This window comes from Hemiscyllium ocellatum, chromosome 1 (assembly GCF_020745735.1).
Source record: "Hemiscyllium ocellatum isolate sHemOce1 chromosome 1, sHemOce1.pat.X.cur, whole genome shotgun sequence".
Classification (NCBI taxonomy): domain Eukaryota; kingdom Metazoa; phylum Chordata; class Chondrichthyes; order Orectolobiformes; family Hemiscylliidae; genus Hemiscyllium; species Hemiscyllium ocellatum.
In genome coordinates, this window is record NC_083401.1 from 122,517,611 (window position 1) to 122,544,319 (window position 26,709).

The 26,709-nt window shown below is 40.9% G+C and overlaps 1 protein-coding gene across 1 annotated transcript in view; it reads left to right on the forward strand.

Moving 5' to 3' along the window:
• LOC132815969 (transmembrane anterior posterior transformation protein 1-like) overlaps positions 1-26,709 on the forward strand; it is a 109,867-nt gene that overhangs the window by 73,430 nt on the left and 9,728 nt on the right. Inside the window, exons 10-12 of the mRNA XM_060825356.1 lie at positions 267-326; positions 2,833-2,901; positions 16,426-16,502. Of these exons, the coding sequence (XP_060681339.1) occupies positions 267-326; positions 2,833-2,901; positions 16,426-16,502 (206 nt within the window). The remainder of the gene's footprint in view (positions 1-266; positions 327-2,832; positions 2,902-16,425; positions 16,503-26,709) is intronic.

Sequence of the window (26,709 nt, forward strand, 5' to 3'; positions counted from 1 at the left end):
TAACAGACCTGGCCCAAGGAGGGCAACAAACATAGAATGATGGTGAAACTTAGCAGACCTGTCAGCATCTGTGCAGGGACAAACAATTAACCTTTTAAGTCTAGTAGAACTCTCCTTCAGTTCTCTGTTCTCTCTCTCAACTTTCAGACAGCAATTTTAAAAAAGCATAGAGCACAGTATCTGCTTAAAAAAAAGAGAATGGCAGATTTTAAGTATGCATATTGTTGGCACCTTGCTAATGTAGCTCTGCTTTTTCCTATACATAGGTATACAGTGAATATAGAGCTAGCCTTGCATATGACTTGGTCAGTAGTCGCCAAAAAAATGTAAGTATAAGAATACAATTTCTTGTCTGTTATTTTATTGAAATATTTTATCCAATTCATATTTGCCATTTTTCTCCAAAATGAAAATTTAAAGGAATAACTTTAATTGGAAATTGTGTTTCAAGAACCAGTTTTGTTCATTTCACATTATGAAATCCTACATATCAGGCTGATTTAAGCTGTTTTAAAAACAATAAAAAGCACAATGGAAGTACAATGTTATTTGCTGATTTTAAAAAGAATAAATTGTGAAACGTATTATCTAATCCTGTAATTTTCAGGCTGAGGAGTTACATTAAGAACAGCCAGTCTGGAGTCAGAGCAAATTTCTGGAGTTCTTTCTCCATATTTTAGTTGGTTTGTGTTTGTGCAGAAAGATCCAGTGATACACATTCACTGAGCAATATTGCCATGTGATTCTAGCCCGTAACTTTGTGCAGTGATTCAGATCTAATATGAAATAATGAGGAAACCTTGCCCACACCAGTCCACTGTGTGGAAGATCAAAAATCTACTTCAAATGTTGTATGTAAATTCCTCATGTGCACAAGCAAGCATTTTTTAAAAATCCTACAACCAGATGGGTCATCTGCAACCATTTATATATCCCTTCTTTACTCTTCCCTCAGAGCAACTTCAGCTATAATAACTTTCAAAGATGACGCTCCAGCAGTACTCATGTATTTAGTTCCAATCAATGTACACAAAGCTGTACAGCCTAACAGTTAAGAAATGGAAATAGCAATAATGTATTTTCTAATGTCCATTACAAACCATTAATCAAATGAGGTAAAACGTAGAACTACAAAAAGTGCAAAAAATGTATTAAAATAATTTTGTTCAGTTAAACAAGATAAAGTTTGATTAAAATTGAGAAAGCCTTTGAAAGTTCATCTAGGATTCAAGTGCTTTCCTAGATCACCAAAGTTATCAGTACATTTTGATGTAGTTATGGAAAATAAAATGAAAATATTGACATTTATGAAAACTCTAGGACCTAGAAATCCAAATACCTGTACTTTGAAAATGCGAATACAAATGGATCATAAAGAAACCAATGGGCATTTTAGCTTTTATAAAAACGTAAAGTACAAGGATGAAGAATCAATTGAATTTATACAAAACATTGGGAGACATTGGGGTGCTGCAGAGTTGGAGACTTTCCAAATGGGGGCCCAAAGCAACACTTCTTCTCAATGATTAAAAGGTCTTTGCAGTCCGTATTCCATGGTGTCTGCTGGAATCACTAACTCCAGTGGTATATTCCATAGCCCCTCAGCATTTAATTGGAAGTTGTTTTAAAACAGCATTTGTCAGGTGTGACTAAAAAAATTAAGAAATATTCCTTCGAATTTGGCCCCGTTAATAAGTTGACAAAAGATTATTTCCACCTAAGTGACATAACAAGTATGGTAAACTTGGGCTCATGAAATTTTTATAAAAGAAAGGAACAGGCATTTTGGGAATACCATTGAGATAGGAGTACAAATGTACAATGCAACAAAATAGTGGTGTATCTTTACAGATTTAAGTTCCCAATCTCAGTAATCTCTGCATGAAAGAATCAAGTACATTCCGAAAGGATTGGTTAGCATAAATGAAAGTAGAATTCTTATTTGCCTCTTATGTGCTTAATGGCTGCCAAAGGATAGCACTTGTAGGTGCAACAAAATCTGCTCCAAGTCATTCACCATTCAGACTTTGACAGAAATCTCTATTCCTTCAGTGTCATTGGGTCAAATCCTGAAACACACTCCCTCATGGCATTAAAGGTGTACCTACATCAAATGGATTACAGCAGTTTAACAAGGCAGCACGCCATTGCCTTCTCAAGGGCAAGTAAGATTGGTGAATAAATAATGACGCAACCAGCAATGCACCAGTGAATAGAAAAACAAGCTAAACATCAACATTTGCTAAGTATGCAATTCCCTTTGAGATCAAAGTGGTGTCCATGAGGGCAGCAACCATTACTTCACTTTTGAGAATATCTGTAAAAGTCAGTATCATTAAAGTTTATTTTTGAGGTTAAAAATTAGTAGTCTACTTTCCATTGTGCTTAATTCTGGCAAGTTGTGCAAACTCTGGAAGCATCCTGTTAAACAGGCAATAAATGCTGATATGCATTGTAGATTTATTGCTTATTGTTTAAATTAAGCAGTTTATGCTTCAAGGAATACTAAGCTATTTCTTCCCCCTATCAGTGGACCTTTTTAGCTTCAACTTTGTTGTCCAATTATTTGGTTCTCTTGCTAAACTATAACTTATTGTCACCTCTTCATGTAGATCAAACTATCATAAAATAATGCATAATTCTGTTACCTTTGTGGTTAGATTGATTATGTTATTTATTCTATCGAGTTAATGCATTTCTTTAGAATAGTTTCTGCACCTAAATATTAGGGAATTTTCACCAATTCACCAGTTAGCTGACTTCATTACTTGTTCACTTCATTATTTTGTTAAGGTCTATTTGATGGTGAACATTGAACAATTTTCTTTACAGGCATATACAGATTACAGTGACACAGTTTCCAGAAGAATGGGCTTTATACCACTTCCACTAGCAGTTTTGGTAAGTTAAAGTAGTTATTACACATTTCTATAGAAAGTTGAAATACTTTTGCACTTCCATGTTTTAAAGTCATAATTGCTACTAGAAATAGTAGTTGAAAAATTTCCTCTTGGGTTTTTGTTTGCCATAACTGCAGTAGAGATTGGGATTTCTGACCTAAGTGTTTCAGTCATGACTAAGTTTTGGGCAGGCTGATACACAGTATAGGATAATAGTAGATCATTTGGATAAGTCTGTAAATATGGTACCATATAAAGTTGTTACTGGACAAGTAATCCAAAACTCTGGAGTAATAATCTGAAGAAGCTAGTTCAAATCTCACCATGGCAATTAATGAATTGAATTCAGTTAATTAAAGAAAATCTATAATGAAAACCTAGTATGAATTGTGTTGAACATTAAGCCATTGCAATATTGTAAACTGATTCATTAATGTCTTGCGAGAAATAAATCTGCCACCTTTACATAGTCTGGTTTATATGTGTGTCCAGCCTATATCATTGTAGTTAGCTCCAAACTGTCCTATGAATTGGCTGAGTCATTCAATAAGACAGTCCACTGCACCTTCTCAAACACCGGGGATGGGCAATTCATTCAAGCGTTCTAGCAATACTCATCCACAAATAAATCAAAACAATGTTGTAGAATCAACTATGAAAGATCATCAAAGAACAGATTAGAGTAATTGAGTCTAGAGATGACAAAATTCTAAATACCTATTTCATTGATGGCAATGCTGCAGTAAAGAAAATGAGCCAGTTTAGTAATGGATAAAATACATTGTTTCAAAGCACAGTTTGGCCAAACTGAACATGTAAGAAAGCAGTGTTAAAGGTGATTGGCAATGATGGTGGCTTTAGTTTTTGGCAAGTTGAACAGGTTGTGACTCATTGTTATTGCTTAGACTATTTGACAACATGAAACTGCTGGTTTGAGAGAGTTGGTGGAAAAGTAAAGTTGGATGTCATCAACATGGACCTGGAAGTGGACTCCACTTTGAATAATACTGAGGGGCAGCATGTAAATGAACAGGAGGAGAGTCTTGAGAATGAATCACCACAGACTTAGCGTGCCAATTTGGAAGTGAAAAGAAAAACCAGTGCTGGAGATCTACTTAGTCGGCATGGAGTCTGTCAGAGTGATGATGAATTATGACTTTGGTTGACAAAATCAAATATCATTGGAAGTTTGAGATGTTTCCGTTGTGATAACACCTCACTGCCACAGGCACAGTAGACATCATTGCTGCCTTTGACCAGTGACAACTGTGTAGAAGTCAGATTTTTAGAGAGATGACTGTGAAACTGAGAGGCTGTGTTCAATGAAATTAGAGAGATGGCTCAGTAGTTAGATTGATCATACATTGTTTTGTTGAGGAGGTTGTAATTACAGTGGTTTTAGAAGAGACAGAATGGTATCTGAGGAAAGTAACCCATCCACTATATCAACTTGCATGATGGTTGGGAGTTTAATTAAATGTGATTGTGGATGTAGGAGATGAATCACAGAGGATAAGAAAAACAGAAAATAGATAGAGATTAGAGAAATTTAAAGTGGGATTATTCAGAACTAGAAATGATAAGGTAATGAGGTGGGAAAAAAATCTAATCAGGAAGAGAATGCAGATATCAACATTTGACGCAAATAATTTTTACACAATATTTTATGTATATAATCATGGTTTATGTCAATTTATCAAGTTCATTTTTCACATAGGTTGTTTTTGAAGTGGGTTATTTTGGTAAAAAGGGCAAGGCATTGCATAATATTTAATGTGTTCACACCAAGTCTGACTGTAACATATATGTGCCATGTGTGCTCAAATTTGATGTCATGTGGCAATTTTAAAAGAGTAGAAAATTGATTTAGCAGAAATGTTATGATGGGTGGATGACCAAAGAGGGAATACTGTTACAATGACTTGAAATTACTATTTCCATCACAAAGACCACCTCTGCAACATTGCCCAACTGTGCCCTTGCCCTCAGCCCATCTGCTGCTGAAATCTTTAATCCAATGGTTGTTATCTCAAACTTCACTATTCAGATGTTGTCCTTCCTGATTGTTCCACTATTCACCAACATTCCGAAACTCATTTTCCAGTGTCATCATTTTCATCCAGTTCCTTTTACTTAAACCCCTTATACACACTGGCATACATTTGTTGCAGGTTTGCTGAACAGATCAAGTTTATAGTTCCCATCCTGACATTCAAATTCTGCCATGGCTTCATAATCCTATCTCTGGAACCTCTTTCAGCATTGCTACCTTCTAAATACATTATGCTCTTCAATTCTAGCCTCTTGCCCCCTCTGTTTCCTTCATCCCTTTGGAAGTCCAGGCTGTAAATTGAGAAATTTCCTCTCCATCCTTTAGTTTTTTCTTCAAGGATACTCATTTAGTCATCCATCCAAATATATCTTCCTTTGGCTTGATGTCAACTTCTGGTTAATGATGCTCATGAAAAGATTTTTAGAACTTAAAGCTACTACGTAAATGCAATTGATTTTGAAGTATCTTGAGCACACTGTTATGAGTAATTATAACTTAAAAAAGGCATAAGATCTGGATACTCTACTTTGAATTCATTTGAAACATTTTATGGTTCAATATAGCAAGCTGTAGTCCATTTTAAAGTTCTAAGCTTGAGCTGCAATAGAAATTGAAGATTTAGATTATACTTTTCATTCTATTATTTCTTCTTAGGATGTGAGCATTTCTGCAAAAGCCAAGATTGATTGCAATTCTAAGTGCCTTGAAAAGGGTTGAATTACTTCCATAAAAGTCTAGTTAATTTTACTTAATTTTTCTGCAAAACATTCCTAATTTTTGCATGATTAGATTCCCTACAGTGTGGAAACAGGCCATTCGGCCCAACAAGTCTATACCGACCCTCTGAAGAGTAACCCACCAAGATCCACTTCCCTCTGACTACTGCGCCTAACACTATGGGAAATTTAGCACGGCCAATTCACCTGATCTGCACATCTTTGGACTGTGGGAGGAAACCCCGCAGACATAGAGAGAATGTGCAAACTCCACACAGACAGTCTGCCCAAGGCTGGAATCAAACCTGGGTCCCTAGCACTGTGAGGCAGCAGTGCTAGCCACTGTGCTGCTCCTGTGGGGATTATGTAGTTGATTCCACTAAATCCAACTTTGCCATAATGTAGCACCATCTCTAGTAAGCAACCTGTCCCTTCACAGAGTTGCCAGTTGTAATTAAACTGCAACCATTGAACCACCTGAAATCCTAAAATTAAGTTTTGAACCATTTTCAAATTCAGCTGACATTTGGATGCAGGTGGTTCAGGGATCAGATGGCTATACTAGTTGAACTTGGTTTAGTTCTGAACTTTCATTCCAAGTGCCAAATGTCCGGCCTGTCTACCAATGAGGACAATGATTTTAGATTAGGTTAGTTTACTTAGTGTGGAAACAGGCTCTTCGGCCCAACAAGTCCACACCAACCCTCCGAAGAGCAACCCACCCAGACCCATTCCCCTGCATTTACCTCTTCACCTAACACTACGGGCAATTTAGCATGGCCAATTCATCTAACCTGCACATCTTTGGACTGTGGGAGGAGACCGGAGCACCCTGGAGAACGTGCAAACTCCACACAGACAGTTGCCCAAGGCAGGAATTGAACCCAGGTCTCTGGCGTTGTGAGGCAGCAGTGCTAACCACTGTGCCATCGTGCCGCCCAATTAAATTGCGTGTTTTAGTCTTTGCTACTTGATTAGATATTAGGTGCTTCTTACAGTTGATGTCTGCATGGTGAGCAGTATGTACATAATATTCAGAGCCTATTGCCACCACATTTTCCTAAGCACCACATGAACTCATGTGATACTGATCTTTTTACCAGAGAGAGATGCAGAGCTTGAGTAGCAACTGCTTTGCTATGTGCAATGAAATATCTAGGTTGAGTATAATATCGTAAGTGCATGTTCTATGTAATACCTTCCATCAGCTGCAGTTTCAAGTCCCCATTTTCTCATTGACATATGTTTGACATTTATCTTTGTATCTACAATCTATGGTTGTGTGAACCCACCAACCATAAAGTTCTAATATTCTAATCCTATGTACTTCACCAATTCTTGAGGGCTTTGGAGACCCTTCCTTACCACGAGTCTGATTCCTTCTCCAGTGTAGATCAGTTGTAGGTCACTGCACACCTGTATATTTTCCTTGCTGTTGCTTCCACTTATTATGAAATATCCACCTCTTAAATTTATTCATAAACTTGTACAGGGCTAGTGGACGTCCTTCTGTTCTGTGCCTAGGATATCTGGATGATAGTACATGTCTTCTATGCACTGAATTGAACATGAGAGATACTGAAGTGTCATTTATCTCTGCTTTGTATGGTCATGCTGGACTTTTTACAGTCCAAATTTGACATCTACCAAAAACCTTACTAGTCATGCTGTAAGAATCAAAAAGGGAACAGGTGTTCCAGCTTAGTTTGGAGAGATTCCCATCTTTCTCTTTCATTACCTGGTTTGGTTAAAACCATTGGTAGTCACCCTGAATTGCTAGGTTAACTCCCAACGTTTTATCATTACCAACCGTCTCCTTAACCACACCATCATCATCTATCCTAACCATCCTCATCATCAAAATATGTAGGCTTCATAAACTATTCGCCAGCTGGAAATTTGTGTTGCAGACGTTTCATTCCCTGTCTAGGTGACATCCTCAGTGTTTGGGAGACTCCTGTGAAGCGCTTCTCTGATGTTTCCTCCGGGATTTATAGTGATTTGTATCTGCCGCTTCCGGTTGTCAGTTCCAGCTGTCCGCTGCAGTGGCTGGTATATTGGGTCCAAGTCGATGTGCTTATTGATTGAATCTGTGGATGAGTGCAATGCCTCTAGGAATTCCCTGGCTATTCTGTTTGGCTTGACCTATAATAGTAGTGTTGTCCCAGTCGAACTCATGTTGCTTGTCATCTGAGTGTGTGGCTACTAAGGATAGCTGGTCATGTCGTTTCATGACTAGTTGGTGTTAGCTGTATTCCTGTTTGTCCTATGTAAACCAATGTAGTGTACAAAATCCCGTGCAAGGACTGCAGAAAACACCTCTAAATCAACAGGATGATAATGGATCACTAAACGGCCTTAACCAGGTTTTGGAATTGTGGAATGCATCTCAATATCAGATTTTGTTTAAGAGTTTTGCGAAGATTTGTGGTCGGGTTGTGGATGCGGTTGTTGGTTTGCTTGCTGAATTGGTGGATTGTCATGAGATGTTTTGTCACCATGCTAGGCATCATGCATCATCAGTGTGATTTCCATGAAGCATTGTTGTTCTATTCCACTAGATATTTATATGATCTGGTCTGTTAAGGTGGGTGCTCTCATTTCTGTGTTTTTCTCTGCAGTGGTTTGTATGTGGCGGTTATTTCTACATGCTTGTGATGGCATTCTGGGTTGAAAGCCAGGTCTGTAGGAATTCCCGTGCATGATTCTTGTTAGCTTGTCCTAGGATGGTTACATTGTCCCAGTCAAATTGATAGCCCTCCTTGTCAGCATGCATTAAGATGAGGGAGAGTTGGTTGTGCCCTTTTGTTGCTACTTGATGTTTGTAAATCTGGATTGCTAGTTTTCTGCAGGTCTGTCCAAAGTAGTGTTCATGGCAGTTGTTACACAGGATCTTTGTTATGTTGGTTCTGCATGTTGTGAGTATGGGGTCTTTTGTCCTTGTAAGTAATTGGCGTAGTGTGGTTGTGGGACGCACTGAGGAAGAACACCTACATAAGGTCTTCAGAAACAAAGAGTACCCCTGCAGCTTCATCCGCCAGTGTCCATCGGCCAGACAAGGCTGAGAGGACACTGTACACACCGATTCACTGGTTACCCTACCTCTGATCAAGAACATAGCAGAAATGACTCCTACGACCACTAGGAATAATGGTAGCCACACTATGCCGACTACTTACAAGGACGAAAGACCCTGTACCCACAACGTGCAGGACCAACATAATATACAAGATCCCATGCAGCAACTGCCATGAAACTGCCATTGGACGGACTGGCAGAAAATTAGTAATCCAGAAAAACGAACACCAACTAGCAACAAAACGGCATGGCCAGAAACAGAATGCCAGCAACAAGCATGTAGAAATAGACCCCATATTACATACCGTTGCAGAGAGAAACCGGAAATGACATCACCCACCTTAACTGACCAGGTCATATAATTATCAATCGGAATAGAACAACAACACTTTGCAGAAGCTGCGCTGATGATGTTACCTAGCATGGTGATGTAATATCTGTATGACAATGTGCCAGCTTGGCATGCAAACCAACAACCACATCTGTTATGTATCAATGCGTTCCTGTGGCTTCCAGTTTCATTAATGTATCATGTGGAATTACAATGATAGCAATCTTAATGGATTTCACTGAGCCTGAACTGCAGTTAAGGTTTATGGGAGTTCACTTTGGATTGTTTCTCAAGTATGTGAATTTAACTGGAGGATAGGCCTAAATCTGGACTTGTGTTGGTCTGATGTTCAATATCATTTAATCTCTTGAAAAGTATAAATGTTCTGGAAATAAAATCAAGATATATTCAAGTTACATTATCAAAATAAATTGCCAGGATAGCTTTTCAACACTCTACTTTTCTCATTCCTGACTTTACGTTTCCTCTGATTTCTGAAGGAACATGCATTCTGGCCTTTCAACTTTGAGCCCAATTTTGCATCTAACTCAGACTACTAGTGGAAATGTACCCTTAGTGGAAGGAGTAAAATTAATTGAAGTACTCTCGGTCCAGTCGCTGGTAGGTAGAGAATATGACAGCAACTTCTGTTAAGCAATTAATTAGTACCAACTAGCAATCTCAATCCTGGAATTGCTGCAAGCTCCCTGAAGTCTTGCCTTTATTTCATCAATTGAAATTGCCTGCTCCAGAAGGCCCTTATATGATGACATCTCTCACCAGGAGTAGGGTGGAGAGTCAGGAATTGTAGATTTCAGCAATCAGGAGCCTGGAAAAGTTTCATCAAATGGATACTCTCAGCAGTGAAAGGGTGCTCAGATGTTGGGCTGTTGTGTCTAAAGCTGGTTGATCCCTCAGTTTCCCTCTTACCTGCCCTTGGCTTTCCCCTCAGGTTCCCCCTCAGTCCCCCAACTGCCCACCTACCTGCCATCAGCTTTCTTCTATATTCCTTGCCTGCCTTCAGTCCCCAATTCATCCCTAGCTTCCCCCTCTGTCCTCTCCTTATCCTTGGCTCCCTCCTTGGTCTCCCTTTGGCTTCTCCTCATTCAACCTGCTCCCTTGTGGCATAAAATTACAAATGAAACCACCAAACTGCATGAGTTCTGGTATTTTTTCAATGCCAATATGTGGTACTTGGTAAGAGTTGTTCACTGCCAGCAATCTTCCTTTGTCTTTCCTTTGCCTCAGGCCTAACGAGTGGTAGAGGATACAACACTATCAGGCAGCGGAGCTCTTCTTGGATAATAAGAAAGTTGATTGCATGATAGCAATAAAGATAATTACAGTTCTGTGTAATTACAAGAACTCTAGGGAGCTGGTATAGATGCATTTGCTCCCTCTGAAAGCTAGAATGGAGCTCCCTGTGTCCACCCACATGCTGCGCAACATCAGTGAAATAGGTAGAGGCAACGTAACATGAACTTACCTAGTTGGTCTTAACAAGATTAACTCAAAGAAAAGGATCCCTTCCCTAGCGGATACCTTTCTAAGTTCAAAAATATTAATGCTTTAAAAGCCAATTTAACCATATCTTTTTGCATTTAAAAATGTCTTTATTTGTTACTAAACTATGAGGAAAAGTAAAACGCAGCACATATACATGCGCAGAGGTTAGAAATAAGAATTGAGTGAAAAGATAACAGTTAAAAAAGTATAGAAATTCACCTTTGGTTTGTCTATGCAGAGTAGAACGTGGAATGTTGCATCCATTAAGTTGAGTGATTTGAGGAGTATTGACTCTGGCAGCTAGTTTGGGTAATTCTGCGGATTACCCAAAAGTAGTTGTCCAGTTTCCTCCTCTTTTTTGATTGGAAAATTGCTTTCAGCAGTCGGAGACCAAGAGAGACTTTCCGAGTTTTTCCTTTTCATCTGCTAGTGCAGGGGTATCTAGTAGATGTCCTTCATCCATCCCAATAACACTAGAACACCAGCCTAACACACCAGCACTAGCCTACACAAATCAGAACTTCAGTTGATTTGCGGTTTCTTGTGTATTTCTGGTAGGGGAGAACACAGTCATTTCTTTTGTTATTGCTGGGAAAGCACAGCAGGTTAGGCAGCATCCGAGGAGCAGGAGAATTGATGTTTCGGGCATAAGCCCTTGATCAGGAATGAGGTGAATGGGCTGTGGCTGAGGCTGAGGGGGGTAGGGTTGTGGTTTGGGTGGGATGTAGCTGAGAAAGCGATAGGTGGATGAAGATGAGGGAGAAGGTGATAGGCCAGAGGGGGGAGGGATGGACAGGTCCGTAGGGCGGTGGCGATTTGGAGGTTTGGGACTGGGTTAATGTGGGGGAGGGGAAATGAGGAAACTGTTGAAATCAACATTTAGCTTGTGTAGTTGCAGGGTCCCAAGGTGGAATATGAGGCGTTCTTCCTCCAGGCATCAGATGGTAACAGCTTGGTGATGGAGGAGGTCCAGGACCTGCATGTCCTTGACGTAGTGGAGGGGGAGTTGAAGTGTTCAGCCACAGGGCGGTGGGGTTGCTGGTTGCGGATGTCCCAGAGGTGTTCTCTGCAATGATCCGCAAGAAGGCGTCCTGTCTCCCTGATGTAGAGGAGACCACACTGGGTGCAACGGATGCAATAGATGACATTGGTACAGATACAGGTAAATTCTGACGGATATGGAAGGATCCCTTGGGGCCTTGGATGGAGGTGAGCGGAGTGGTGCAGTTCCAGGTTTTGCATTTGCAGTGACAGGGAAAGGTGCCAGGAGTGGGGTGTGGGCTGGTGGGGAGCGTGGACCTGACAAGGGAGTCGTGGAGGGAATGGTCTTTTCGGATCGCAGATGGAGGTAGGGAGGGAAATATACCTCGGTGGTGGGGTCTGTTTGGAGGTGACAGAAGTGACGGAGGATGATACGATGTATGCGGAGTTTGGTGGGGTGGAAGGTGAGGACCAGGGAGGTTCTGTCCTTGTTGCGTTGGAAGGGGTGGGGTTCAAGGGCAGTGGTGCGTGAGGTGGAGGAGATGTGCTTGAGGGCATCGTCAACCACGTGGGAGGGGAAGTTGCAATCATGGAAGAAGAAGGCCATCTGGGACTTTCTGAGGTGGAATTGGTCATTCTGGGAACAGATGCGGTGGAAGTGGAGGAATTAGGAATAAGGGATGGCGTTTTTACAGGAGGTAGTGTAGGAGGAGGTATAGTGTTGGTAGCTGCAGGAATTGGTGGGCTTGCAGTAGATGTTTGTGGTTAGTCGATTGCCAGAGACGGTGATGGAGAGCCCCAGGAAGGGGAGAGAGGTGCCCGAGATAGTCAAGGTGATTTTGAGGTCTGTTGGAAGGTGTTGGTAAAGTTGATGAACTGTTCAACCTCCTAGTGGGAGCACGTGGCTGTGCCAATACAGTCAGCGACGTTGTGGAGGAACACGTGGGGGATGGGGCTGGTGTAACTGCGGAAGATGGACTGTTCCATGTATCCGACAAAGAGGCAGGCATAGCTTGGTCCCATGCGGGTGCCCACGGCTCCCCATTTTGGTTGGGAGGAAGTGGGAGGATTGGAAGGAGAAGTTATTGAGGGTGAGGACCAGTTCAGCCAGGCAGATGAGGGTGTCGGTGGAAGGGTACTGATTGGGACGGCATGAGAGGAAGAAACGGAGGGCTTGGAGACCTTTGTCGTGGTGGATCGATATGTACAGGGACTGGATGTCCATGGTGAAGATGAGGCGTTGGGGGCCAGGGAAATGAAACTCCTGGAGGATGTGAAGGGCGTGGGTGGTGCCATGAACATAGATGGGAGTTCCTGGACTAAGGGGGACAGGACCGTCTCGAGGTAGGAAGAAATGAGTTCAGTGGGACAGGCACAGGCTAAGATAATGGGTTGACCGAGGCAGTCAGGTTTGTGAATTTTTGGTAGAAAGTAGAATCGGCCAGTGCTGGGTTCACGGACAGTGAGGTTGGAGGATGTGGGTAGGAGATTCCCAGAGGTGATGAGGTGTAGATGGTCTGGGAGATGATATTTTCATGATGGGAGGTGAGGTCATGATCAAAGGGGCAGTAAGAGGTGTTGTATGTGCATTGGCGCCTGGCTTCAGTGGTGTAAAGGTCGGTGCGCCACACTCAAGCAACTGTCTCTGCTTCCACCTCACTCCAAGTCCTAGCTCCCATCCCCCATTCCCCTAGACCTCCCCCTCACTGAGGACGAACATTTAGCCCTCAGAAAAGGCCTCACCTTTATCTCACTACGCTCTCTCAATGATTAATGAGTTTGACACACGCTGCAACCTTGAATGTTTCTTCCGCTACTTCCGCCTCCGGGCCCACTTTTTCAACCAAGGGCACCTGCATGGGATCGAGCTATCCCTGCCTGTTTGTCGGATACATGGAACACTATATCTTCCGCAATTACATTGGCACCACTCCCCAGCTGTTCGTCCGCTACATCGATGACTGTATCGGCACAGCCCCGTGCCCCCACAAGGAGGTTGAAGAGTTCATCAACTTTGCCAACACCTTCCACCTAGACCTCAAAATCTCCTGAACCATCTCGGACACCTCCCTCCCCTTCCTGGACCTCTCCATCACTGTCTCCAGTAAAAACACCATCCCTTATTCCCAATTTTTCCATCTCCACGGCATTCTTCCATAATTGCAACTTCCCCTCCCACATGCTTGACGATGCCCTCCAGTGCATCTCCTCTATTTCATGCACCACAGCCCTGAACCCCACCCCTCCCAACACAGCAAGGACAGAATCTCCCTGATCCTCACCTTCCACTCCATCAAACTCCGCATACATTGTATCATCCTCTGCCACTTCTGTCACCTCCTCCAAACGGACCCCACCACCAGTGATATATTTCCCTCCTCACCCTTATCAGCATTCTGGAGAGATCATTCCCTCCACAACTCCCTCATCTGTTCCTCACTTTTACTTTGATTAAATCTTTAACTTTTGTGATTACCAGGAGTAGTGAGACTCTACTATCTCTGCACTTTTCTTGTTGGTGCTGCATTTGTCCAGGTTACTAGGAGTATTCCATCACACTCCTGACTTGCACTGCCTTATAAGGAAAATCAATAAAACTTGCGAGTGACTTGTGCTGGTCCAACTTGTCTTATAAACCTCAGACCAATGTTCCAATATAGCCAGCACATTTATTGGCAAGTTTTACTTTTTTTGTTTCATTTTTCCCCTCTAGGTTATAGTTGGTGAACAGGCTTTGGGGAGTTAGACACAGTATGGTTATTCCAGTTCAATTTCTGGTCAAAAGCCAGGAATTTGACAGTGGAGGTTTAAACAGTGATAATTATGAACAAATGTGAAGGGGTGAAGGCTAACTTTTCTGATGGTGATTGGGCCTTAGACACAGAGGAACTCCTGCAGTAATATCCTGGAGCTGAGAGTATTAACATCAAATAACCACAGTCATATCCCTTTGTGCAAGGCAGCGTGTCTCCCTGTTTCCCATTGACTCCAGTTTTGCTAGAGAGCTCTGATGCTGCATTTAGTCAAATGTGCCTTGGAAGTCAAGAGTAGTCATTCATCTAAACTTTTTGTCCAAGTTATAATGATGTCAGGAGCTGAGTGGCCCTGGCAGAACCCAAACGGAATATCAATGAACAGGATATTGTCACTTGAAAACACAGTTAATGGCATCTTCTATCATTTTGGTGATGATGGAGAGTTGATTGATGGGCCAGTAGATGACCAGTTTGTAGTTGCTCTGTTTTCTGTGTAGAAGACATATCTGAACAGTATTCCACATTATTAGGTTGGAGCCATTGTTCTAGTTCTTCTGGGCAGCTTGGCTAGGGAATGCAGCAAATTCTGAAGTACCTGTCTTCAGGGCTAATGCCACAATGTTGTTGGAACCCATTGTCTTTGCAGTACCCAGTGATTTCAATAGTTTCTTGGTATCATTTGGACTGAATTGAACTGGCCGAGGCCTGACTTCTTCCAGAGGAAGCTGAGATGGTTCATCCATTTGGCACTTCTGGCTGAAGACTATTGCAAGTGTTTAACCCTTGTCTTATGCACTGACGTACTGGGTTGCTGCAACATTGAGAGTGGGAATATTTGTGGAGCCTCTACCTCCAGTCATTTATTTAATTGTCCTCCATTCACAACTGGATGTTGGAGGACTGCAGAGCTTGGATCTGATCCATCAATTGTGTAGTTACTTAGCCCTCTTGTTACTTATTCTGTTTGGCATGCAAGTAATTCTATATTGCAGCTTCATTAGGTCGCCACATTCCTTTTTAGGTATCCTCGGTGCTGCTCCTGACGTTCCCTTCTGCACTGAACCTTAAGCTGACAATATATATTTCAACTACGTGTGAGATCCCAATAATTACTTTAAAGCAATAAAGTTTTATTTACTTCCTGGCTTTTGCTATTATTTGGGTAAAAAATGAGGTCTGCAGATGCTGGAGATCACAGTTGAAAATGTGTTGCTGGTTAAAGCACAGCAGGTTAGGCAGCATCCAAGGAACAGGAAATTCGACGTTTCGGGCATAAGCCCTTCATCAGGAATGAGGAGAGTGTGCCAGGCAGGCTAAGATAAAAGGTAGGGAGGAGGGACTTGGGGGAGGGGCGATGGAGATGTGATAGGTGGAAGGAGGTCAAGGTGAGGGTGATAGGCCGGAGTGGGGTGGGGGCGGAGAGGTCAGGAAAAAGATTGCAGGTTAGGAGGGCGGTGCTGAGTTGAGGGAACCGACTGAGACAAGGTGGGGGGAGGGGAAATGAGGAAACTGGAGAAATCTGAGTTCATTCCTTGTGGTTGGAGGGTTCCTTTTGCTATTATTTGTTTACATATTGTATAGGTAAATACATTCTCCAATTTGTATGGACCTAGTAGCTGCTTACAGGATTATTGGGTTTGAACCAGTAAAGAATATCTTGCATCAAACTCATAAAAGCAACACGGATCAAGTGATTGTTTGTTGGCTTAAATGCAGTATTTTAAAAATTTTCTTTTACATTCGTTATTTGTTCATCACTTATTTTATCAATTAAAAAGATGTTTAAACGACAAACAACATATCAGCATATTAATCTTGTTTGCTGCTCCTAGAGTTTTCAGTCAACTTATGCGACAAAATATATCTTTTCACATACTTAGACATTTATTATGTTTTATTGGAACTCTAAGAATGATCTTAAGACTTCTGAACAGTTTTTTTAATGATATAACCATCTTAATGGCAAAGTTTAAAGGGTAATTGTTAACAATAGTAATTCGATCTTTGTTATACAAGTACATAATTGCAGTGAATTGTGTAAATTTGAAATTTGTTTTCATTATTTGAACTATTGTTTATGACACCTTTTCTTTTTCATGTGTAGCTATCCCGAGTTATTACAAGCTCTACAAAAATTGAGGGAGCATTGGCTATTGTCAGCTTATCGGTGTTTTACCTTGGGTAAGAAATGAAAATATTCACTGATTTTAGGGTTGAAGGGGCAGGAGGTATTGTGAACTCTAATTTTGCCTTTAGAAAATTGTGATGTCTATTGTTTGAAGGGTTTGTGTAATACATCCTTGATGCATTTAATATAAAGCAGCAGACTTTTTATTTGAAAAAGATATATACCTGTAAAAACATAATTCTGGGTTGAGGACAGCAATTTATTGTCTTTCCTTTCTGAGATGCAGATTCACCACCTGAAACACAGTTTCATATCAGATTTGTTACAAGCCAAACAGACATAGCCTAATCATTATGTTTGAAGCTGCATTCTTACCTAACTTCTTTATTTGGTGATCGGTACGTAATCTTTTAATAAGAAGATTGACGTTTGAAAAGAGACTAGATCGGTTATGACTTTATTTACTGGAGTTTAGAAGAATGAGGGGGTTTTGGTTCCACCAAGGCCACTCAGCTCCTGATCTCGTTGCAGCTTTGGTTCAATCGTGAACAAAAGAGCAGAGTTCCAGCGATGAGATGAGAATGATAGGTCTTGACAAGCATGCTGCATTCAACCGAGTGTGGCATCTACAAGCCCTAGCAAGATTGGAATCACTGAGTATCATGGGACAAACTTTCTGCTAGTTGGAGTCATAACTGGCACTTAGGAAGATGGTTGTGGTCCTTGGAGATCAGTCATCTCAGTTCCACAACATCTTTGCAAGAATTTCTCAGGGTAGTGTCCTAGACCATCTTAATCTGCTTCATCAATGACCTTCCCTCCATCATAGGATCAGAAGTGAAGATGTTTGCCAATGATTGTACAACGTTCAGCATCATTTGCGACTCCTCAGATACTGAAGCAGTCACATGTTCAAATGGGCTGATAGATGGCAAGTAACATTCACACCACTCAAATGCAAGACATGACCATATCTAGTATGAGGCATTCAATGGTGTTACTGTCACTGAATTCCCCACTATCAACGTCCTGGGGTTTATCGTTGACCAGAAGCTCAGCTGGACTCATGACATAAACATAAATAGCTACAAGAGCAGGTCAGAGACGAGGAATTCTGCCTCAAGAAACTCACCACCTGACTCCCCAAAGTCTTTCCACCACCTGCAAAGCAAAAGGCAGGAACATTATAGAAAATTCCCCACTTGCCTGGATGGGTACAGATCCAACAACACTCAAAGCTCTACACCATCCAGGACAAAGCAGCCTACTTAATTGGCACGACATATCACAGGTAGACAGTGTGGTTAAGAAGTGTTTAGCACACGTGTCTTCGTTGCTCAGATCTTTGAGTTCAAGAATTGGAACGTTGTGTTGAGATTGTACAGGACATTGGTGACTCTTCTGTGCAGTTCTGGGTGCCTTGCTGTAGGAAGTCAGAGAGGATTTGGAAAAGATTTACTAGGATGTTGCTAGAAATGAAGGGATTGACGTGTAAAAATAGGCTGGGTAAGCTGGGAATTTTTCACCAGACTAAGAGATTGACAGGTGAACTTAGAGAAGTGAATAAAATCATGAGGTATATAAATAAGGTGAATAGCAAGGGTTATTTTTTTCCCCCTAGGGTGGCAGAGTTCAAAACTAGGAGGCATATCTTTACGGTGAGAGGAGAAAGGTTTAAAAAGGATATGAGGGGTAGTGTTTTTATACAGTATGCTTTGTATGTGGAATGAACTGCCAGAGATGAATGCAGGTAAGGTCACAACATTTAAAAAAGACATTTGGATAAGTACATGAGTAGGAAAGGGTTGGAGGATATAGGTCAACACAGGCAAGTGGGACTAGGTTAGTTTGGGAACATGGTTGGTGTGGACTAGTTGGACTGTGCTGTATGATGCTGATTCTATGACGTTCGCAAGCATCCGCTGTCTCCACAAGCAGTGTGTACTATCTACAAGACGTAATGCAGAAATTCACTGAAGATCCTTAGACAGCAGCGTCCAAACCCATGATACTTCCATCCAGAAAGACAAGCACAGCAGACATTTGGGAACACTACCACGTGCAAGTTCCCCTCCAAGCCACTCCGGATTCTAACTTGCAAATATCTCTGCACTGTCACTGGGTCAAAATCCTGGAATTCTCTCCCTAACGACATTGAGGGTCAACCTACAACATGTGAACTGCAGCAATTCAAGAAGGCAATTTTCTACTACCTTCTCAAGGGCAACTAGGGACAGGCAATAAAAGCTGGCCAGCCAACAATGTCTAAAAACCAACAAAAAAAAGCACTAACGTTAATGGGAAGCTAGTTTGCTTCACACCAATGTTGAATTTACTTTGTCAACACTACAGTAAATTGGTTTCCCAATTGTTCCAAAGTAGTCTACCTGAGATGTTTCCATCTAAGTGACTCCTGTAACACTCTGGGGCATTAAATTTGTGCCAACAGCCACTACATATAATGAGAGGTATAGATAGAGATAATGGTAGTTGTCTTTTCCCTAGATGGGGGTTTTCAAGACTAGGGGGCATATCTTAAGGTGAGAGGAAAGAGATTTCAAAAAGACTTGAGGAGCAAATTTTTTATACAGATGGTAGTTCACATGTAAAATGAACTTTCTGAGCAAGTGGTGGATGTGGGTACAATTGCAACATTTAAAAGACATTTGGATAAGTACATGAAGAGGAAAGCTTTGAAGGCCTGTGGGCCAGGAGCAGGCAGATGGGACTAGTTTAGTTTGGGATTATGTTCGGCATGGAGTGGTTACACTGAAGGGTCTGTTTCCATGGAGTATGACTCTGTGACTCTTTATAAGCTTTTATAAACAGTTGTTGACTGTTGGTCTGAAATTGGGAATCAGAACAAAGGTTAGATTGCATTAATTTTAAACAGAATTATTTCCTAGCTGTTTCCACTCAGTTCCTCACCAACTGATCAGAGTTGCCTCCTGCAGAGAGTCAGAACTGGCTTAGCATTTGGGTAGGAAGGAAGTAAAAGATCCCTCAGAAATAGTGATCATAACATGATAGATTTTAATATTCAGTTTGAGTGTGAAACACTTGAGTTATGAACAATTGTTTATCTTAAATGAAGGGAAACACAATTAAGTGATAGTTAGCTAAAGTGGACTGGGCACAGATGAGGAGGAAAGATAGTAAGCAAACAGTGGCAGACATTTAAGGAGGTAATTCATGACTGAACAAAAATATATTCCAGTAAAGAGAAAGGATAATATGAGAGGGATAATTCAGCCATGGCTAACCAAGGAAGTCAAGGAGAAAGAAAAAGAATATAAGGAGGCAAAAATCAGAGATAGCTGCGAAGACTGGGATACATTCAGAAACCAGCAAAGGAGGACTAAAAAGATAAGAAAGATAGATAAAATAAGCTGTGAGGCCAAACAAGTGAGGAGTATAAAAGGTGACAATAACAGCTCCTTTAAATATATCAAAAGGAAGAGAGAGGTCAAAGTGGATAATAGACCCCTTCGAAAATGAATCTGGGGAGACAATTTTGGGGAAAAAGGAAATGACAGAGGGGTTAAGCAGTTATTTTGCATCAGTCTGTACAGTGGAAGATACTTTGAATATCAATTAATACTAAAGATTACAGGGGAAGAATTAAGTACCACCATCATCATTAGAGAAGTAGTATTAGACAGTGACACTGAAGGTTTGTCCCTTCACCCTGATGGCTTGCATCCAAGGAGCCTAAAAGGGGTAACTACAGAGAGAGTGGGTGCATTGGTTATAATTTTCCAAAACATTTTTGGATTCTGGAGAACTACCAGAGGATTGGAAAACTGATGATGTGACCCCCTTATTCAAAAAGAGAAAGAGGCAAAAAGTGGGTAAGTCTAGTCAAGTTCGAACAAAGACCAGTATAGCAGAGAAATGGGTTCTTCAGCTCACCAAGACCGCACTGACACATAGTCATACAGACATATAGCACAGAAACAGACCCTTCAGTCCAACTTGTCCATGCCGACCAGATATCCTAACCTAATCTAGTCCCATTTGTCAGCGCTTTGACCATATTCTGTAAACCCTTCCTATTCCTATACTCATCCAGAAGTCTTTTAAATGTTATAATTGCACCAGCCTCCACCATTTGGTCTGGCAACTCATTCCATACGTGCACCACCCTTTGCATGAAAGCATTGCAGCTCAGGTGCCTTTTTAAATTTTTCCCCTCTCCCCTCTCTTCCCTCTAGTTCTGGACGCTCTCAATCCAGGGAAAAACCTTGTCTATTTACCTATCCATGCTCCTCATGATTTTATAAACCTCTATAAGATCATCCCTCAGCCTCTGACACTCCAGGGAAAACAGCCCCAGCCTATTCAGCCTCTGCCTGTAGCCCAAACCCTGCAACCCTGGCAACATCCTTGTAAATCTTTTCTGAACCCTTTCAAGCTTCACAACATCAGGAAGGAGACCAGAATTGCACACAATATTCCAAAAGTGGCCTAATCAACGTCCTGTACAGCCGCAACATGACTGCCCAAACCCTATACTTAATGTTCTGACCAATAAAGGAAAGCATACCACTAACCTATCTACCTGCGACTCCACCTTCAAGGAACTATGAGCCTGCACTCCAAGGTCTCTTTGTTCAGCAACACTCCCCAGGAACTTACCATTAAGTGTATAAGATCTGCTCAGATTTGCCTTTCCAAAATGCAGCACCTCACATTTATCTAAATTAAACTCCATCTGGAACTCCTCAACCCATTGATCCATCTGATCAAAATCCTGTTGTACTCTGAGGTAACCTTCTTCACTGTCCACTGCACCTCCAGTTTTGGTGTCATCTGCAAACTTACTAACTATACCTTGTTGTATTCACATTCAAATCATTTATATAAATGACAAAAAGCAGTGGACGCAGCACCAACTGTTGTGGCACTCCACTGGTCACAGGCCTCCAGTCCGAAAAGCACCCCTCCACCACCACCCTCTGTCTTTGACCTTCGAGCCGGTTTTGTATCCAAATGGCTAGTTCTCCATATGTTCCATGAAATCTAACCTTGTTAACAAGTCTCCCATGAGGAACCTTGTTGAACACCTTACTGAAGTCCAGAAAGATCACATCCACCTCTCTGCTGTCATCAATCCCTATGTTACTTCTTCCAAAAACTCAATCAAGTTCATGAGACATGATTTCCCACGCACAAAGCCGTGTTGACTATCCCTAATCTGTTCTTGCCTTTCCAAATGCCTGTAAATACTGTTCCTCAACATTACCTCTAACAACTTGCCCACCATCAATGTCAGGCTCACTAGTCTATATTTCACTGGCTTTTCCTTACCACCCTTCTTAAATAGTGGCACCACATTAGCCAACCTCCAGTCTTCCAGCACCTCACCTATGACTATTGATGATATAAATATCTTAGCAAGGGGCCCAGCAATCACTTCCCTAGCTTCCCACAGAGTTCTAGGGCACACCTGATCAAGCCTTGCAGATTTATCCACTTTTGTGTGTTTTTAAGACATCCAGCATCATCTCTGTAATATGAACATTTTTCAAGATGTCACCATCTATTTCCCATATTCTATATCTTCCATGTCCTTTTGCACAGTAAACAATGATGCTAAATCCTCGTTTAGTATCTCCCTATCTCCCCATCTTCCCATCTCCCGTGGTTCCACACATAGGTTGCCTTGCTGATTTTTGAGGGGCCCTATTCCCTCATTAGTTACCCTTTTATCCTTAATATATTTATAAAATCCCTTTGGATCCTCCTTAACCCCATTTGCCAAATTATCTCATATCCCCTTTTTTGCCCTCCTGATTTTCCTCTTAAGTATACTTCTACTGCCTTTATACTCTTCTAAGGATTCACTCAATCTTTGCAGTCTATACCTGACATATGTTTACTTTTTTTAAAAACCAAAACATCAATTTCTCAAGTCAACCAGCATTCCCTACACCTACCAGCCTTGCCTTTCACCCTAATTGGAATATACTGTCTTTCGACATTCGTTGTGTCATTTTTGAAGGCTTCCCATTTTCCAGCTGTCCCTTGTGAACATCTACCCCCAAATATATTTTAAAAGTTCTTGCCTAATACTGTCAAAATTGGCCTTCCTCCAATTTAGAAATTCAACTTTTAGATCTGGTCTATCCTTTTCCATCACTGTTTTAAAACTAATAGAAATAGACCCCAAATGTTCCCCCACTGACACCTCAGTCACCTGCACTACCTTATTTCCCAAGAATAGGTCAAGTTTTGCAGCTTCTCTGGGTTCATCAACATACTGAATCAGTAAATTTTATTGTGCACACTTAACAAAAAATTTAAACCCTTATCACTATGGCAGTCCTAGTCTATGTTTGAAAAGTTAAAATTCCCGACCATAACCACCCTATTATTCTTACACATAACAGACCTTACAAATTTGTTTGCCTTTCTAAACTGAAAACCTTTTCGCTCAGTGCTGTCTGTATTCCTCTATCCTCTGCTAATTCATATCTGTTAAGATGCCAATTAAATGTTGCTATTGTCTCTGCCTCCACCACCACCTCTGGCAGCACATTCCTGGCACTTGCTACCTTCTCTTTAAAAACAAAACTGTCTCTCCCATCTCATTTTAAACTTATCCCCTATTACCTTAAACCTATGTCCCCTAGTAATTGACATTTCTACCCTGGGAAGAAGATTCTGACTTTCCACTCTATCCATGCCTCTCATAATTTTGTAAACTTCTATCAGTCGCCTCTCATTCTTCGATCTTCAATTGGTCAGCCTAACATCTGTTATTCAAATCTGTTATTAAGAAAGTAATTGCTTTTAAGGAACAGCAGCACATTTATGAAAATCATAATCTAATCAAGCAGAGTTAGCATGGCTTCATAAAAATGCATTTGTCTGACTAATTTATCAGAGTACTTTTGAGGAAGTTCGACTAGAATGGTTTGAAGAGAACCAGTAGATATGTTGTAGTTGGATTTCCAGGAAGTGTTTGACAAGGTACCTCACAAAATCTTGCGCCATAAGAGTCCATGGTGCTGGAGATAGGCAATTCTCTATCCATAGCAATATAATAAGGGTAGGAAACAGTAAGTGGGGAGAGGAATTCTTTTTCAGGTTGGCAAGCTGTAACCAGTGAGGTTCCACAGAGATCCGTGCTGCAACTGCATCTGTTTACAATATATATTAATAACTTGGAGGAAAGAAGTTAAATCAACTGTAGCCAGATTTGCAGACAAAAATAGGTGGGAAGGCAGATTGAGAGGTTTATAAACAACTTAGAGAGGTGATGATAGGTTAAGTAAATGGGCTAAAATGTCAAATGGTGTATAATGTGGAAAATGTGAAGTTCACTTTGGAAGGGAGAACAAAAGAACAGTATTATTTAAATAAAAGGAAGTTACAACATGAAGAGACTTTTGGGTACTTTTGCTTGCAACATAAAACTCGTGAAGGTAATCGGGACGATAAATGGAATATTGGCCCTTAAATCAAGGGTTTGGAGTACAAGAGTGGGGAAATCTTCTGGCAACTGTACAAGATGCTAATGACACCACATCTGGCATACTGTGAGCAGTTTTGCTCCCTTTTTTAAGGAAAGGTCATTGGAGGCGGTCTAGAGAAAGTTCACCAATCTATAGTATGGAGGGATCATCTTATAAGCAAAGGCTAAGCAAGTTGGGACTCTACTCATTGGAGTTTTAAAGAATGAGAGGTGATCTGTTGAAAGCATATTGGATTCTTACACGGATTGACAGTGTACATTCTGAATGGATGTTTCCCCTCAAGGGAGAGTCTAGGACCAGAGGGCATAGTTTAAGATTAAAGGTGTGCCAAATTAAAACTGAGCTGAGGAGTCAGTCACGGAAGCTGTGGGGCCAGAGTCCTTGTGTATGTTGAAGATAGACCGAGGAAGACTCTTGATCAGTTGAGGAATTAGGGGTTATGGAGAAAACACAAGAAAGTGGATGTGAGGAACATCGGATCAGCCATGATCCTATTGAATGCTGGAGCAGGCTCAAGGGGCCAAATATCCTATTCCTCCTTCTATTTCTTATGGTCGTCTGGAATCAGAGTTGGGTTTTAGATTTGCGAGACTATGTGAAATTAGACTTTCTGAAGTAGATGACCTGAGAGTTGGTAGGAGAAATGAAGAATGGGAAATGGAACTAGTGGATTGAAGACGGAGTCTGAGAAGTGGATCATGTTGAGAGAAATAGAAATTGAGAAACAAATTCAGAGGAATAATGGGAAATGGCAGTTTAGGCTTAGGCTTAGTGGAGAGATCCACTATCACCATCATCTCCCTCTCCCCACCTTCATCTACCTATTTACCTTCACTCCCAACCCCAGCCTCCTTCCCATTTATCTCTCAGCCCCCTTGCTCCCCCCTCCCCAAAAAGCCCACATATTCCTGATGAAGAGTTTATGCTCAAAGCATAGACTCTCTGGCTCCTTGGATGCTGCCTGATTGGCTGTGGTTTTCTAGCGCCACATTTTCTGACTCTGATCTCCAGCATCTGCAGTCCTCACTTCCGCCTTAGTGGAGAGATGCAGACTAGAAAAGGGGTGGAGAAAACTGAAGAGCAGACTTCAAGAGTAAAAGAATGTTATAGATTCCTGATTGTTTTGATTGGGTAAATGAGGAAGTTTGGAATGGAAACTAATCATTGTCACAGGAAGAAATGAAGAGCATTGGGGTTGTGTGGGGGAGGTTCTTGACTCGACCTATTGGGCAGTGAGACTAAAACTTCATTTCAAAGGGAATACGATAAATATTTGAGGTGATCAAACAGCGCATAGTTAGCTATTATATATTCAACCAAGACATCAAATTTGGCAAACTAAAAACAAAATATTGTTTTATTGAAGGTAATTTTAACGTGATCACTAAATTAGCAAAATTTACTTTACCAAATGTTTGGAATGCATATTCAGTGAGTAAGCAAGTGACCGAGTAATACTGAAATCAATAATGCCAAATATTTTAATTTTAGGAGAATTCCATAAATATCTTTTGATAAAGTGATAAGATTCAATAGTTTTAGTAACATTGAACATTCTATTCAGGCTAACAAAATATATATACAAATATTCTTTTGTAAATATCTGGTGGCTGTGCTTAGTGGTAATGCACATGCCTTTGAATCAGAAAGTTCTGGGTTCAAGTTTCACTCCAGGTCTTAAGCCCAAAGTTCAAGGCTGATATTTTAGTGTAGTGCTGAGGCATTAAGCTATCTAAGGTATTGTTTTCTGGATTGGACTATTTCCTTGTTTGAGTGGTTGTAAAAGTGCCCATGCAGATTTACGAAGCATAGCATGGGGTTTTTCCTTGGTGTTCTTGCCAATACTAATCCTTCAGTCAATGCCACAAAAACAGACCATCAGGTCATTATCACATTGTTGTTTACAAGATTTTGATGAGTGCAAATTAGCTGCCATAATTCTGGCATTGCTTTTTAAAATTACTCACTATTATAAATCACTTTCAGATGTCCTCTGGTCATGAAAAGCATCAGAAGATTGCAAGTAGTTTTTAATGTCCTAATTTACACCAAGCAGTTTCTTTCTTGTGCTTATTTTCTCCTATGATTCTGCTATGCATCATTGCCTTTAGATTTTTACCCTTTACCACTATTATTACAACACTGGGTAAACCCTCCTGCTAAATTTAAAACCAGCAACACAGAAAAGATTCATCCCTTGTAGTAATCTGTAAAAACTCGAGTGGTCAACAACTATTTAAAGTAAAACTTAATCACTTTATTTCTTAAAATATAACAGAATAATTAACCAACAACTATTTATCATTCCTTACTCTAACCTTTACCTTCCCTTCTATAATACTAATCCGATAAAACTCCCAATTAAGATTTACAAAACAACACTTCCTATCTCAAAACCAGGCAGCTGTAGGTTCTTGTCTTCTCATTTTCCTGTGTCTTATTTTCTTCTGGTTAGGAATTTCTGCTTTACAGGTTACTGATCGAAAAGGTGCCTTTTTAAGAGAGCTGTTTTTCAGGCAGTCTGTTTACATGCTAGGTTGTGGCAGTTCTCCACATGAACTCTTACCATCTCTGGAAGTGAGTTTTAAACTCCTCCAGCAGAATAATCTTTCTGAGAGCCTCAAATGTCTCATCTATTTTCAAAGCACATACCCATCGTTCAAAACGACTACGTTTAATTCTTTCGAACTCAACATAAATCTGACCTGATTCCTTCTTTGTGTTTCTGAACCGCTGCCTATATGCTTCTGATACCAATTCATAAGCACTTAAAATAGCC